Raw genomic sequence first — 15,709 nt, forward strand, 5'->3', positions numbered from 1 at the left:
CAGGCAGACATGGTGCTGAAGGAGCTGAGACTTCTACATCTTGATCCAAAGGCAGCCAGGAAGAGGCTCTCATTCCACATTGGGCACAGCATGAGCACAGAGACCTCAAAGCCCTTCCTCTCAGTGACACACTTCCTCCAGCAAGGCCACGCCTACTCCCACAAGGCCACACCTCCTAATAGTGCCACTCTTTGTGGGCCAAGCATCCAAACACATGAGCCTATGTGGGCCACCTATTCAATCACCCACAATAGGATTGAAGGCCTGTGTCAGCACACTAGCTCTAGTTAGTTCTTAGCTACTGTGATAAGACACTATGACCAAGGCATCTTATAAAAGAATATGTTTAATCTGTTCTCTAGTTTCAGAGGATTTGAGTCCATGATGGCAGAGGAGAGGTGTGGTGGGGGAACAGCTGAGAGCTCCTGACTTGATTTGCAAGTAACAGACTGAGACACTGGGAATAGTGAAAGTCAATTTTTAAAAAATTTTGATATATATATATATAATATATGTAATATAAAATATTATCACATATAATATATATAATTTATTAATAAAGTACACTGTACCTGTCTTCAGACACCATAAGAGGGCATCAGATCTCATTACAGATGGTTGTGAGGCACTGTGTGTTTGCTGGGATTTGAACTCAGGAGCAGTCGTTGCTCCTAACCACTGAGCCATCTCTCCAACCCAGTGAAAGTCTTTTAAAACCTCAGTGCACACACCAGTGGCACACATCCTCCATCAAGGTCACACCTCCCAATCCATTCTGAACATGGCTGTAGGGAGCGGCTAAAGATGGCGCCGACATCCGGTGGTCGTTTGTGGTAAACACCTACAGCGCATGTGTTGGCATACCCCCAGCACCTACAAGGCCAGGGTGATATTCATGCTAAATAGGTATTTCATACTCCACCAATCCCCAGTGGACAAATTTACAGCCACAGTCTGTTTTGTATATAAGGCAAGTGCCTTTGTTCCTCGGGGTCCCCGTATCATCAATAAGGTGTTCCTGCAATAAAGGCTGATTGAGAAGGATCCAACGGTGTTGCATCTTCCTTGCCGGTCGAGGTGGGTGCGACAACTGGTGGCCCGTACGGGGAACCGAGATCTTCTCACGTCTGGATCCAGAACTTTTTCAGCCTCAGGATGGTCGACGACGGTAAGTTCCCAGTAGGAGCAGTTAGTTGCCGGATTTGGGACAATAGAGTTCCTAGAATTGGAACGGTAAAGTTCCTGAAATTGGGGCGATAAAGCTCCGGGATAAGGGATTATAGAATTTCCCTAGTAGGACAATAAAGTTCTCTGGAGAAGCAGAGTCGATGATAGCCTTGGTTTAGAGGGAAAAAAAAGGGTTTGTGGAGCACTGCAATGTTGTCTTTTCCATTTGACCCTTTGTGGGTTGGACTAGCACTTTTGCCTTATACTCTTTTTGTGTTGTGGTGTTGCTTCTGTCTGAATTGCCACCGTCCAGGGCACGAATGCATTTGTTGGGAAGAGTCCACTGATGAGCCACAAGATCGTGTGTAAATAAACACGCCAGCTTGCCAGCTCGCCTTGCTTGTAAATCGATCGCAAATAAGGTCATAAAAGCATGGGAAGCTCACACTCCACCCCGCTCCTGTCAGCTCTTCAGGAGCTTCTTGGTCAGCGTGGATTTAAAATTGATAAGAAAATTCTGTTGTGTTTTCTTGATGAGTGTAACCGTTGTGCCCCGTGGTTTATAGTGTCAGGGTCACTTTGAGAGCATGGGAGAAGCTAGGAAAAGATCTGGATAAGGAGACTACAGAGGGCAAGCTTAAACCAGGGACAAAGCCGCTTTGGCGTATGGTCCGTGCCTGCTTAGAAGATAAACGGTGTGAGGAAGCTGTTAGGACAGGTCAGAGAATCCTTACAGAGCAACAGGAGAGTATGTCAGAAGGAGAGAAAGTTCTGAAGGAAGGAAAGAAAAGAAAAGGAGGAAAAGAGGTAAAAGAAAAGGCAGAAAAGATCAAGGAGAGGACAGACAAAGGCGGGAATAGTAATCAGGATCAAGGAACAAAGAAAATTTATCCCTCATTAAAGACATTGACCTTGGAGATGTCTAGTGACTCAGAGTTTAGTGATAGTGACTTAGCTGACCTTGAGGAAGAGGCAGCTCATTATGAGAAAGAGATTTATCATTTTGACTGGCCAAGCACTTACGCTATGCAGAAACAAATCAAGGACTTAAATAAGAAGACAATTATGCCAACAGCACCTCCTGCACCACCGTATAACTTTCAAGGTAAAACAATGGTGAAGTCTGCAGGAAGTACTTCTTTTTGCCCAGAAGTATAAAGAGTTAGGATTGAGTTTTCCAGTTTTTCTGGATACAATTGGACAGCGACATCATGAACCTGTTGACTTTAAGACAATAAAACAATTAACAGAGTCAGTCAAAACCTATGGAGTCAACACAGCTTTTGTTATCGCTCAAATTGAGGCTCTTGGCAGATATTGTCTCACCCCTGGAGACTGGGGGAGTTTAACCAGAGCCTGCCTCTCTCCGGCTATGGAGCAGGTGTAGTAAAAAGAAACTTAATTTTATGGACCCCACTCTAGTGGCAGTGTGTTGGTTGATAGCCAACTTTAATTTTTGAAGCATAGTGTTTTATCTGTGCTTGTGCTCCCAGCCCCCACAGTAGTGGGGAGCGAAACTAGCTGTGGAGCTGCTACAGCGAACATGGAGACTGCTCAGTCTCACCCAATTTTTCTGGCTCTTCAGGAGCTGTTTAAAAAAAAAAAGGCTTAGGATAAAAGAAACACTATAGAGAGATTTCTTAGTGAATGCGATGCTATTGCACCTTGGTTTGCAGTCTCTGAGAATCTCAGGTAGACAGCTGAGATAAACTGGGAGAGATTTACATTTTGCTTGGGAACAAGGAACCTTAAAGGGACAGGCTGCTTTAGAAATGCTACAGGAGAAATGATCTGGAAAGGCTGAGAGTGAGGTGGGGGAGGACTCTAAGGAAAACAAGAACAAGAAAGGAATTTCTGCCAGTTGAAGGCCTGACCTTCAACTTTTGCTCACAGAAAGAGAGTGCTCATTAAGAGAAGTTCTTTAAGGGAGCCTGCCTTATCTGTTGGCTTTATTCCAAGAGAGGAGTCAGTCTCCAGCATTAAGTTATTTTTCTCGTTAGTCATCATTAACATGGAGAGTACCTTTGATCCTATCCCCACAGCAGCCAGTTCCTGCCCCTATGGTCAAAATGCCCCAGGTTGGGGGACAGAAAAGCCCCGAGGACCGCCAAACTGCCAACAGCCAAAGGTGAAAGTTAAAACAGAGAACATTCCAGGAAACCAGTCGGCCCAAGACTAACCATATGTGTTTCAAATACAGATGCTTCATCAACTCTGACAAACTTTTACTCCGACAGGATGAGATAAAAATAAAGAGGACCTGAAGATCCGATCCTTCTCCTGATTTAGTAGCTCTGTTCCAAGAACCAGGGACCATAAAACCTTTTGGTGTCCCCTTATCTCCTGAAGCCATAAAACAGGGACGTATTGGGGTAAGATGGGCTAGAAAAGGCCTCCGATGATTTGGGCTAGCGTGAGTAAAACTTGTAATAAAAAAGAGACAAGGTAATGGTAAAGTGTTTTTGTGTACACATTCTTTTAGAGTTATGTTTTAGTCTTTGGACCCTGATTAGAGACAGTTTACACCCTAGACATGAGAGAGAATGGGTTTGGGAAAAACAGTCCTCCCAGACTCTCCACAGATGCTTTGGAGAAAGAGAAAAACTTTCAGAGCTCTCCTGGGAACAGAAGAAAGACAGGAGACGTCCTGCCTCTCTGCTGGCTCCTATTGGAGAAAATGCTTATTTCTGGTTCTGGGTTCCATAGACAAGATATCTGGGTCCCTTCAGTGGGACACCATCTAGTTTTTTCCCTTTATGTCTATTGTCTGTCCTTGGTGCACCAAGCTGTCCATGTCTGTCAGTTTATGTCTGTGGTTTTTGTTTCTCGTTGTTTAAATGTTTTATGTTTCATGTTCAAAAGAAAAAATGATAAAAACTTTATCTACAGGTCATTCACACTTTAATTTGGTCTTAACTCGTTTCTGAAAAGGAAATAAATAAATAAAAAACAGTTTCAATCAGCCTTTGGAGCCCTGTACCTGCAACAAGGAGCCTAGGTCAGCTGGAGAAGCTGCCCGGGGACAGAACATCTACAGGAGCTGATCTTAAAGGCACCAGCAGCTCCTCAGCTTCTTGGTATGGGAGCTGATGGCTGTTTCTCTTAGAAAAATCCCTGACTTGTTATTAGACTTAGCAGATGACAAGGTGCTTCTTTTAAAATCACAGCTAAAAAAACAAAAATGGTGCTTGGTCTAAATATTAAAGACACGTGTAACCACTTCAATTTTGTTTCTGACTGGTTTTAAATATATAAATATGCTCTACATGCCTTGGTCATAGATTATTGGCCTTTAAGTTATTAGATATGGTTAAAAAATTATAACATCTATAACAAGAAGTTGACATAAAACTGATAATTTAGACGGAGTCATTCTAGACAATATGTGACATAAGCCAACCTAGAGAAACAGGTCTAAATTGAGATAATATTTTTATAGAACTCTTATCCTAGGAGCCAGGCACCCCCAAATTACAGAATGTAAAATTGTGTTAGAAGTTTTTAAAAGATTTCATGATTCTTTCAATTTAATTTCTGATTCTGCTTATGTGGTTAATGCTGTGCGCTCACTTGAAATTACAGGGCCAATTAGGTCGACTAGTACTGTATGTCAAATTCTTTTAGAATTGCAAAAATTAATTTGGGCCAGGAAAAATAAGTTTTTCATACAACATATTCGAGCTCATACTAATTTGCCTGGTCCCATGGCCAGTAATAACGCTCTGGTGGATGCTAGTACTCGTAGAGAATTTATTTTTCATGCAGCCCCAGTTGATCTCGCCAGAGAATTTCATCAAAAGTTTCATGTTCGTGCTTTCATTCTTCAACAAAAATTTAAAATCTCTAGAGCTACAACTCGTGATGTAATATTATGTTGCCAAAATTGTGTTCAGTTTCACCACCCTCCTCAGGTGGGAATTAACCCTCGTGGTCTAATTCCACTAAAACTCTGACAGATAGATGTTACACACATATCTCAATTTAGAAATTTAAAATATACACATGTTTCTGTTGACACCTGTTCTGGCATTATACATGCCACTCTGATGACTGGTGAAAGGCCCATTAGTCATTGCTTAGAGGCCTGGACAGCCTGGGGAAAGCCTGACAGCCTCAAGACAGACAACGGACCTGCCTACACTACAAAGTCTTTTCAGACATTTTGCCAAACAATACAGGTCAAACATACTACAAGATTGCCATACAATCCCCAAGGCCAAAGAATTGTAAAAAGAACACATCATACTTTAAAAGAGCTCTTACAAAAACAAAAAGGGGGAATTGGCTACGGCAAAACACCAAGAGAACAGTTGTCTTTAGCTCTTTTTACTCTAAATGTCTTAATTTTGGATACGCATGGCCGCTCTGCTGCAGATTGCCATGCTGCTACTAAACCTATGACTAATCAAATACAGACGGCTGAGACTATCAATAAGATTGTAGAAAGAACCTCAGTGGCATTGGAGATACAAGAAGAATTTAATGCCCACTTGGCATCTGGCTTTCTATTAGCTAACCAACGAATAGATTTGCTTCAAGAACAAATTGAGGCATTATATCATATGACACAGCTGTCCTGCGTTTCCTCTCTTAGAGGCTTATGATTGCAAGCTAACTTTTCTCAGTATTCTCAACAGAGCAAAGAAATCTCAAATTATTTGAAAGGAAACTGGTCCATAGAAGCGGAACAATTATCGAGACAATTGCTGATGCAGATTGCTGTCCTTAACAACACTAGAGTGGAACCCATCACGTTTGGGGATTTCACCTCGTGGATCACCAATGCTTTCTCATTTTTTTAAAGTATGGGCTGGCATGTTTGCCTGGGGGGCCATTGTCCTCTTGGGATGTGGAGTATGTCTATGACTTTTTTGCCGTTTACAACGAGAACATGCCAGACACAAAGCGATTGTTTACCAGGCTATGGCGGCCATTGAAAGCGGTGCTTCTCCCAGTGTATGGCTGGCCTCTCTGAAAGATTGAGAGTTCGCCCTAGATCATATTTTGTCACTGTCATGTGAAGTCATTGTATGCAGAGACAGGCAACTTTCCTCAGGCTCGGACCAACCTAAGACAGGAGCCCGGTGGCGATAGAGTTAATTTCTAGTGACGGGTAAGGCCGAGTTTTTAGAGAGGAACGACCTAAGACAGGAGCAATGACCAGTCATAGACAGAGGTGGCCTCGCCCTGTTTGAACATTCGGGCTGGTCCTATGCCCCTCTGCTCTGTTTCTCCCCTAATATTAAACACACACATATAGCCCAGAACGGTGTGTTGTACATAAGTCATCTCTAGCCATTGGGGTGCAGTCCTAACTGCAAGAGTGGTTCGCCATGGCCGAGCTGGACACTCTGTGAGGCATGTCTGACCTCTCTCAGACCACTACCTCCAGCTAATGGGTTCATTTTTAAAAAAAACAAAAAAGAGGGAAATGTAGGGAGCGGCTAAAGATGGCACCGACATCCAGTGGTCGTTTGTGGTAAACACCTACAGCGCATGTGTTGGCATACCCCCAGCACCTACAAGGCCAGGGTGATATTCATGCTAAATAGGTTATTTCATACTCCACCAATCCCCAGTGGTCAAATTTACAGCCACAGTCTGTTTTGTATATAAGGCAAGTGCCTTTTTTCCTCTGGGTCCCCTTATCATCAATGAGGTGTTCCTGCAATAAAAGCTGATTGAGAAGGATCCAACTGTGTTGCGTCTTCCTTGCCGGTCGAGGTGGGCGTGACACACTTGGGTTTTCAGGAGCTCAAGAGAAAGGCAGACTAGACTGATAGAGTGACACAGACAGATTTCTGAAGAGCTGGAGTTTACTTGTAGCATCAGGCTGGTAAATAGATATTCCATATGTAGTTAAGAAAATAAAGGTTCCTTGCTGAGCTGTCAGGTTGTTCCCTCAGCTTCCTCCTCCCGTGTCTTTAGTGCTATGAATATGAGATGATTTAAATGGTCACAGGCCTCTGAGGGGGACTTTGCTCTCCTGCCATACAGAGCCATCCAAAGGCAGAGCAACCACAGGTGCATCAGCTGCAAGACCCAGGTGCACAGAGCTGGGGGTGGAGATTAAGAGACTTCAGGGAGTTAACTCCAGAACACCAGATGGAAAAGGTAAGACAGTCCAGGTTCAGGAATCGGTACCCAAGTTACAGGGGAGAAGCCTCTCTGTTAGGTCTTATCTCAGCTGTGGAGGTGCTCCTGAGAGATGAGCAGACAGATCACACCAGACCCTGAGAACCCTGGGAAAGACACCAGAGAGGAGAAGCAGAAATCACCACAGCAGCATGGCTACAGGGAGAGCCCAGGGCAGCTTCCCCACCCCATCATTAGCAGCTAAATCAAGTGGGTGGGAGGAAATGCAGTGACTCATCTTGTGCACCCTGCACTTTAAAGGACCCCACTTGAGTCTCTGATCTTCAGCCCTGGGGGCTCATAATCCTGGGGACAGGACAAGGTTCTGGCCTTCCCTGTGTCCTTGTGATCACAGACTCTCCCCATGTCTTCACAGTGATGGAGAAGGCACAGCCTGGAGGAGACAGAGCTGAGGCCTGAGTCCATCAACGACAAGAACTGACTGAGCACACCTGGGCACAGCCCTGTCCACACTCAGCCCCCACAGCCCCACCCTGTCCCACCAGACACACACAGCTTAGTGACACAGATTCTGGAAGCTTCTCCATCTGCCAATTATTTTTATCAACAAAACAAAACAAGACCCCAGAACAAAAAACCTCTAAGTATTCAATCCAATAATTAAAAAGCCATCTACACTTGGGTCAAGGATGTGAACAATCAAGTTCACACTCAGATTCTTATTCTCAGTGTGGAAGTGAAGAGCTGCAGCTCAGGGCTCCATGGAGCTCCCAAGATACAGATATCTCTCTCTCACACACACACACACACACACACACACACACACACACACACATACTCTCTCTCTCTCTCTCTCTCTCTCTCTCTCTCTCTCTCTCTCTCTCCCAGGCTGGACCAGGAAGTTTGGCTGTGGAAGGGAACACAGGCAGTGCAGGGCAGGCTGGGCTCCACAGTTCTTCACACAGAAGCCATAGATCACAGGGAACATCAGACACTGGTGTCTAAAGAGAACTGAGGACTCTGGATGTCACAGGAGAGACCTGAACACATCGTCTGTCACTCAGTCCACTCCAGGCAGCTGTCTTCATGCTAGAGAATGAGAGTCATAAACCATCACTGTGAAGACAACAGCCCAACAACCCTCCCCACACAGCGGATTCTGGGAGTCCCTGAAACCCAATCATGTCCACATTGCCACTCCCAAGTCAGACCAAGAGTTACCTTTACAATCTGAGAAAGACACATCAGAGCTCTGGGAGCTGTCACTGCCCAGGGTACTACCTAGGGTAAAACAAAACATATGTATGTGTATATGTGTATGTATGTATTCATATCACGGTACAACTGACACCCCCAGAAGATTTCTCTGGAGGAGCTACTATGGATTCCCAGAGCTCCCCACATCTCTAGCTTCACTCCAATACCCTCAGGGACAATCCTGCCACCACACTAACCTAGAGCAGGGGTGTAGACTCCTCCTTTTCCACCTGTGAGAAGGAAATATGTAAGATTTCACGGAATGTTTTGACAGGAGGAAGTTTCCAGAACTGACAGAGGACCCAGTTGGAGACAGTAGCAATGCAGGGTGTGGCCATGTTTCCCATTAATGAGCAGAGCACTCTACTAAAGGAAGCTAAGGGGAAACAGACCCTGCCCTTTCCTACCTGTGTTTCTCCTCACAAGAGCCACCAGAGCTCCAATGATGGCCCCAGCTGTAATAACAGCCACAGCTCCAAGAACAACAGAAACAACATTGGTTTCCATGTTGGAGTCAGTGGATGGAGGAGGCTCTGGGAAGGACAGGAACAGGAAATGAAGGTGGGGGTCATGACCCCAGCTCTCAGCCCTGACCAGCTCAGAGTCTGCAGAAGGCTCCCTCCTTTCCCCATCTCTGGGAAAGCGGCTCAGGCAGCCCCTCATGTTCCACAAGGCATGTGTAATTCTGTTCCTCTCCAGAAGGCACCACCACAGCTGCCCACTTCTGGAAGGTTCCATCCCCTGCAGGCCTGGTCTCCACAAGCTCCATGTCCTGGGTCAGGTCCTCCCCATTCAACTGCCAGGTCAGGGTGATGTCAGCAGGGTAGAAGCCCAGGGCCCAGCACCTCAGGGTCACATCACCTTCAGGTCTGGGGTGAAGGGTCACATGTGCCTTTGGGGGATCTGTGTGGAAGATTTAAGAAATCACACAGTTAACAAGACAAACTGAAATCTACACAGGACACAGTTAAATAAAGGATGACACTGAACTGTGTGTGTCTGACACTTCAACTGTCATCAACTCGTGTACTTCAGGGAGAGCTGGTCCCCTCAGCACAGAACTGCACACTTTCCTGAGGGACTCAGAAGCTAAGAGGGAATCCACATGAGCCAGTGGGTCAAGATGGCCGTCCTTATGTGATGTTCTATAGCATGAGATGGGTAGTCATAGAATAGAAGAGGGAATGGGAAATAATTGACTTAATATGTGTTTGCAGACAAACACAAACTAGAAGCAAAATAATGCCTTCAAAAAAAAAGGAAAGAAAAAAGAAAGTAAAAAATAAGAAAAAGAGAGAAGAAAAGAAAAAAAGAAAAACAAAATCCCACAATTTATATTCCTCCAGGGTACCCCACAAGGGCTCATGGGACCATTCTCCACTGTAGGAAGAGAGAGAAATGGTGTGCTAGAGAGGCAAACCCCACATCAGGGAGGGATCTGTGAGAATGTGTTCTTTGGAAAAGTTCTGGAAACTGGGGGAACCAGCCTAGTGTAGTGGAGTCCATGTCTCCTCTGAGGTAAAGGAGACTTCTGGTCCTGAGGTGTAAGGGCTGACACACTCAGCAGGACAGGAGTCAGTGTCCTCAGAGAGTGGGTGTGGGGAGAGGACCTGCCTGGGAGAGGCCATGGCTGACAACAGGGAGCCCCTGCTGTTAAGTGGGGAAATTCTCTCCTTCCCTCCTGAGAGGGACTCAGAAGTCTCCAGGGAGAAGGCTGGGCCCTGGGAGAGGCAGTGCAGTCACTGTGATGAGGGATCAGGAGACCCAGAGACACTGTCTCCCCTCTGAGACAGGGGCATCACCCAGCTGAGGGTTTCTTCTTCCACAGGACTGAGCCCCAGTCCGAGGGCAGAGGGAGGAGAAGCCCGCGGTCCCGCACCTGAGTGCAGCAGCGTCTCCTTCCCGTGCTCCAGGTATCTGCGGAGCCACTCCACACACGTGCCCTGCAGGTCGGCCCTGAGTCTCTCTGCAGTACCAGCCTGATCCCACTTGTTCCGGGTCTTCTGTGCTGCAAAGTCCGCCGCAGTCCACGTCTTCAGGTCTTCGTTCAGGGCAATGTAATCGCGGCTATCGTAGGCGAACTGCATATACCCGCGGAGGAGGTTCCCCTCCGACCCCACCTCACAGCCAGACATCACCTGGATGGTGTGAGAGCCTGCGGGACCCCGCGGTCAGACCCGGCCCCATCCTGGTCCTGGTCACCCGCGGATTCCTCCAAACCGAAAGGGAAACCGGCCTGGGTTGATTCTGCTCCCGAACCTCGGACTTGGGACCCGGAAGTATCCGGCCATATGGGGACACGGAGGGGTCGTGACCTTTGACCCGGGGTCACTCACCGCCCTCGCTCTGGTTGTAGTAGCCGCGCAGGGTCCTCAGGTTCACTCGGTAAACCTGCTCGTTTCCCTTGGCTTTCCCTGTCTCCCGCTCCCAATACTCCGGCCCCTCCCGCTCCATCCACCGCGCCCGCGGCTCCATCCTCGGATTCTCCGCGTCGCTGTCGTAGCGCACGAACTCCGTGTCGTCCACGTAGCCGACAGAGATGAACCGGGGCTCCCCGAGGCCGGGCCGGGACAGGGCGGTGTGGAAATACCGCAGCGAGTGTGAGCCTGGGGGCGGCGTGCGGTGAGACCCCGACCTCCTCCCGGGACCTCGGGCGGGTGCGCGGGCCGGGCGGGGAGAAGGGCGCGGGGTTCCGGACGCGAGTGGAGAAGGGGCGGGGGTCTGGTGTGCTACGCGGGGACCCGGCTTCCCCGATGCCCCCGCCCCCGCTCTTCCACGCAGAAGCCATTTCCCTCCCGACCTCGCACTCACCCGCCCGGGTCTGGGTCGGGGCCAGGGCGGCCGCCAGCAGCAGGAGCAGTGAGCGGTGTGCCATCGCCCCATCTGAGATCAGGGACCCGACTGAGTCCTGCGGGCTGCTCGGACTTTATAACTCCTGTACCATGACGACGCTGATTGGTTCACAGGGTTCACGGCACCCAATGGGAGTGAGAATTGCCAGCGCGTCGTCAAGTCCGGACAGAAGGACCTGACACAGGTTAGGAGCAGAAGTGAAACTGGGGAGATGGGGAATCCCCAGCCCCGCCCATGACCTCACCGCCTGGCGACTAAGACTTTGCCTGAACCTTGGGCTGAGGGACAGACCGCTGTTTGTCATGGTGTCACCCAGAAGCTGTGTGGACACCAGGAGACACCCGCAGGCCAGGCTCCTGTGTGCTCTCCTCCACCCTCCCCTTCCTTCTTCTCTTCAGAAGTCAGACCCTGGAGTCTTCTAGAAGAAAAGTGACTTCCGGGAATACAGTCACAACACAAGCCTTGCGGATGCAGTGGAGAGATGCTTCTCCTTAACGAGGAGGCATTGGCTTGTGAGCCCCTCCCGGACCCCACAGAGACCAGGCTCTCTTCACTTGATCAGTAGTGTGGGGAAATATTAAATTTCTTCACTCTGTGGATGTCTCCAAATCTCAGCCATAGAACTGAAGTGGAAAGAAGAGGAGAGATGGGTGGGGGCTCCTGAAGAGAGTCACCCATCACATAGAGCAACAAATGTGGTGACCACAGGTGTGAACTCCAGTCCCCTCCCCATGCAGGTCTCCACAGCAGCCCAGCAGCCTCTCCAGGATTCGGCGGCTCCTGTTTCAGTGAACCACTCTTATTAGGTGCTGTGAGTGTTTTCCATGGGAACTTGAAGCTCTTAGGTTCCATCCTGACTGACCTAAGGATGCAGTTGGGGTAGGCAGCCCCACAGAAAGGATCTGTCTCTGTTACTTTTCTTCTCATTTATTCTGTTTTTTGAGACAAGGTCTGTCTGCACTGCTCTGGCTGTCCTGGAACTCACTATGCAGACCAAGCTGGCCTTGACCTCCCAGAGATACATGGCCTTTGCATCCTGAGGGCTGGGTGTCTTAGTTTCCCTTTCATTGTTGTGAAGAAACACCATGACCAAGGCAACACTTCTAAAAAGAAACATTCAATAGTGGCTGGGTAACAGTTTCAGGGGTTTAGTCCATTATAACAGGAAGCATGGCAGCTGCAGGCAGACATGGTGCTGAAGGAGCTGAGACTTCTACATCTTGATCCAAAGGCAGCCAGGAAGAGGCTCTCTTTCCACACTGGGCAGAGCATGAGCACAGAGACCTCAAAGCCCTTTTTCTCAGTGACACACTTCCTCCAGCAAGGCCACGTCTATTCCCACAAGGCCACACCTCCTAATAGTGCCACTCTTTGTGGGCCAAGCATCCAAACACATGAGTCTGTGGGGGCCACCTATTCAGTCAACCACAATAGGATTGAAGGCCTGTGTGAGCACACTAGCTCTAGTTAGTTTTTATTACTGCGAAAAGACACCATGACCAAGGCATCTTATTAAAGAATATGTTTAATCTGTTATATAGTTTCAGAGAGTTTGTGTCCATGATGGCCGAGGAGAGGGGTAGTGTGGGAACAGCTGAGAGCTCCTGACTTGCTTTGCAAGCAACGGGCTAAGACATTGGGAATAGTGAAAGTCGTTTCTCAAAATTTTTATTATATAGCTGTCTTCAGACACACTTGAAGAGGGCATCAGGTCTCATTAAGAAGGATGTGAGCCACCATGTGGTTGGTGGGATTTGAACTTAGGACCTCTGGAAGAGCATCCAGTGCTGTTAACCACTGAGCCATCTCTCCAGCCCAGTGAAAGTCTTTTAAAACCTCAGTGCAGGGGTTGGGTATTTAGCTCAGTGGTAGAGCGCTTGCCTAGGAAGCGAAAGGCCTTGGGTTCAGTCCCCAGCTCCGAAAAAAAGAACCAAAAAAACAAACAAACAAACAAACAAAAAACAACAACAACAAAAAAAAAAACAAAACCTCAGTGCACACACCAGTGGCACACATCCTCCATCAAGGCCACACCTCCCAATCCTCTCTGAACATGGCCTCAGCTGGATTTGAAGGATTCATTCCCATGAGCCTGTGTGGCTGTTCTCATTCAAACCAGCACAGCAGTCACTGTGAAGTGTAAGAGGCCAGCAGGGTTCTGGAGATGTGTCCAGTGCAGGCTGAGGGAAATGCCCTCACACAGGGCACTCTGCTGAGTTAGGTCTCCCCCTTTGTCTCTGTCTCCTCCTGCTCAGCCCCTCTGTGTCTCTGTCCCTCAGGTCTCACCCCATCCGTGCCCAGCTCCCCTCCCTCCTGGGCTCTGCACTGACCCTGTCTCTTCCTTGGCCTCTGGTTTCTCTATGGTGTCAGCCAGCAGCTGTGAGGCAGCTGTGTGGTTCCTGAGGCAAACATTCCAATGGTGGCTGGGGAGAGGGCTCAGCAGCCAGGAGCACTTGTTGCTGGTGCAGAGGATCCAGGTTGAGTTCCCTCAGCACACGGTGGCTTCCACCATCTGTGACTTCAGTTCCAAGGGATCCAATGCTTGTGCACCTACATGCTTATATGCACAAAGAGGACAGGTCATGAAAATAAAATATAAAAGTATGGTTTTAATAATCCTGCCTGTCTCACCCCTACACATCTAGAGTGAGAGGCCAGGGGCGGAGGGCACAGTGCTGTTCGGACAACAGTGGACCACCAGCCAATGAAGAGAGCTCTGTAACAGGAAGGTAGAGATCGGTGAAATAGTGTATTGAAATGACGATTTGCAGAACAGCATAAAATTAAATATACAAAAGATCTTTCACTGTGTGGACCTACTGTGCACAGAGGAACACAGCCTCATCCAAGGAAGAAAACACAGTCTGCGTTTATCTTTGCAATTGAGCAGATGTCAGTTTTTATTCCCAATGAACAAGATAAATTCCACTCAGGTGGTTGAATACTAATTTATAACAGACCAGGACATCCAAACACCCAGAGCTTTCCTGCAGGGAAAGGTGTCCCCTTTCCCTATATTCCCTCCCACTGCTGACCCTCCAGGCCTCACCTGTTGAAGCTGGAAGAGAAGCGTCCCACCCTTGTCTAATGGCGCCACCTGGTGGAAGAAACAAGAAGGACAGAGTCTGAGCCCAAAGGGGTCCCAGGCTGGCTGAGCTGACCCAGGGCTTCCTTGCTGTCTGTGCTTCTCCAGGGCTCTGAGGTCTCACGCTGCCCTGCTCTCATCACACTTACATCCAGAAGAACTTTACATGCTTTTCCAGCCGTGGGAAGAAAACTCCCTATAAGAGGGGAGGCAGGAGGCAGAGCCCCAAGTGCTCAAAGGAGCTGCAAAGCCCCAGAGTAGTTGCAGAACTCTGACCTGGACTATGATGTTGATTGTTTGATGTCAGCTACATGGGGGGTTAACTAAAACCCCAAAATGGAGGGCAACATCTGTGAGGCGGTTTTGCTTAAGGTGGAGTGGGAAGATCAGTTTCTGATCCTTTCCTTTGATGGAGGAAGAGACACCTGTAATCCTGATTATTTGAGTGGAGTCCCTCCCCGTTTCTAATCTGGCCACACCTTCTGCTGGAGGCCTCAGTGAAGACATGGAAGGAATCGCTTGCTCTTTGTCTGCTTGCTCTTGCTCCTGCTCCAGCTCCTGCTGCTTCTGTGGGACATTCCTGCCTGCCCATCCTTGCTCTGCACAATGACAGCAGAGTTACATTTATTTATGGATGCCTAGGCTTCATGCTGGGCCTGTCCAGGCTTCTCCTTACTCAGTTATCTCATTTACACCATCCTAAATTCTGCCATGTGGCTGCTCACCTCTCCTCAGATTCACACATCCCGACCCCTCTGAGTCTGGGTGGAGAATCCCCCATGCTTCTCTCTTCCCAGAGTTCCTCCCTCTGACCACAATCCTGCCTTCTGCTCTCCTTGGCTATGGGACATAGGCTTTGTATCTCATCCTTCAGAAGGTGCTTTAGGTAGGCAGGGTAGGACGGAGAGGCTTCCTCACACAGGGCACAACGACATTATCTCAACATTGTTCCCGTTAGTCCTATAAAAGGCAAATCTTTCTCTGACATCATCAACTATATACAGTGAGAACAAGGATAAAAACATAATTATAAATAGTTAACAATTATTAATTCTCCATTCAGAATTATTATTTCTTTATTTAATTGATTCAGATTAATTAATTTTATAATTAAGAATTTTAATTAATTATTAAATTAAAAATATAAGAATTACACTCATGTCTGGTTCATTTGTATCTACCAACCATTGCGAAACTATTATCTATCCTGTGAATCCGAAGTCCTATCTGTCCTGCGTCCAAAGTTCTTTG

General features: G+C 47.8%; 1 protein-coding gene and 1 long non-coding RNA gene across 4 annotated transcripts; one reads left to right on the forward strand and one right to left on the reverse strand.

The window, feature by feature from the left end:
* Window positions 1–7,835: 7,835 nt before the first annotated feature.
* On the reverse strand, window positions 7,836–11,484 carry LOC147998526 (RT1 class I histocompatibility antigen, AA alpha chain-like). 3 transcript variants are annotated; one of them, XR_015645446.1, is made up of 7 exons: window positions 11,332–11,484; window positions 10,857–11,126; window positions 10,400–10,675; window positions 8,928–9,423; window positions 8,718–8,750; window positions 8,485–8,544; window positions 7,836–8,352 (listed from the first exon to the last, which is right to left on the reverse strand). XR_015645446.1 is itself a non-coding variant. In XM_087598600.1 (6 exons), the coding sequence occupies exons 1-6, from the start codon at window positions 11,393–11,395 to the stop codon at window positions 8,713–8,715; spliced, it is 1,059 nt and encodes a 352-aa protein (XP_087454726.1). In that variant the 5' UTR covers window positions 11,396–11,423. The 3 variants fall into 3 exon arrangements, 1 of the variants encoding a protein (XP_087454726.1); XR_015645445.1 differs by having other exon boundaries at window positions 10,857–11,423; XM_087598600.1 differs by lacking the exons at window positions 7,836–8,352; window positions 8,485–8,544 and having other exon boundaries at window positions 8,713–8,750; window positions 8,928–9,051; window positions 9,137–9,423; window positions 11,332–11,423.
* Window positions 10,851–12,909, forward strand: LOC147998527 (uncharacterized). Its single transcript, XR_015645534.1, has 2 exons — window positions 10,851–11,142; window positions 11,487–12,909. It is a non-coding gene; the product is annotated as an uncharacterized LOC147998527 (long non-coding RNA).
* Window positions 12,910–15,709: the final 2,800 nt, after the last annotated feature.

The sequence above is a fragment of the Rattus norvegicus genome, chromosome 20 (genome assembly GCF_021556685.1).
Source record: "Rattus norvegicus strain SHRSP/BbbUtx chromosome 20, alternate assembly SHRSP_T2T, whole genome shotgun sequence".
In the NCBI taxonomy this organism is placed as follows: Eukaryota; Metazoa; Chordata; class Mammalia; order Rodentia; family Muridae; genus Rattus; species Rattus norvegicus.

Excerpts from the sequence above, each read along its gene's own strand:
- LOC147998526 (XM_087598600.1), bottom strand. The coding sequence starts at position 11,395 with ATGGCACACCGCTCACTGCTCCTGCTGCTGGCGGCCGCCCTGGCCCCG. Across the intron at positions 10,676-10,856 it reads CTACAACCAGAGCGAGGGCG|GCTCTCACACCATCCAGGTG; the intron begins GTGAGTGACCCC and ends GGGGTCCCGCAG. Across the intron at positions 8,751-8,927 it reads TCTTGTGAGGAGAAACACAG|GTGGAAAAGGAGGAGTCTAC; the intron begins GTAGGAAAGGGC and ends TCCTTCTCACAG.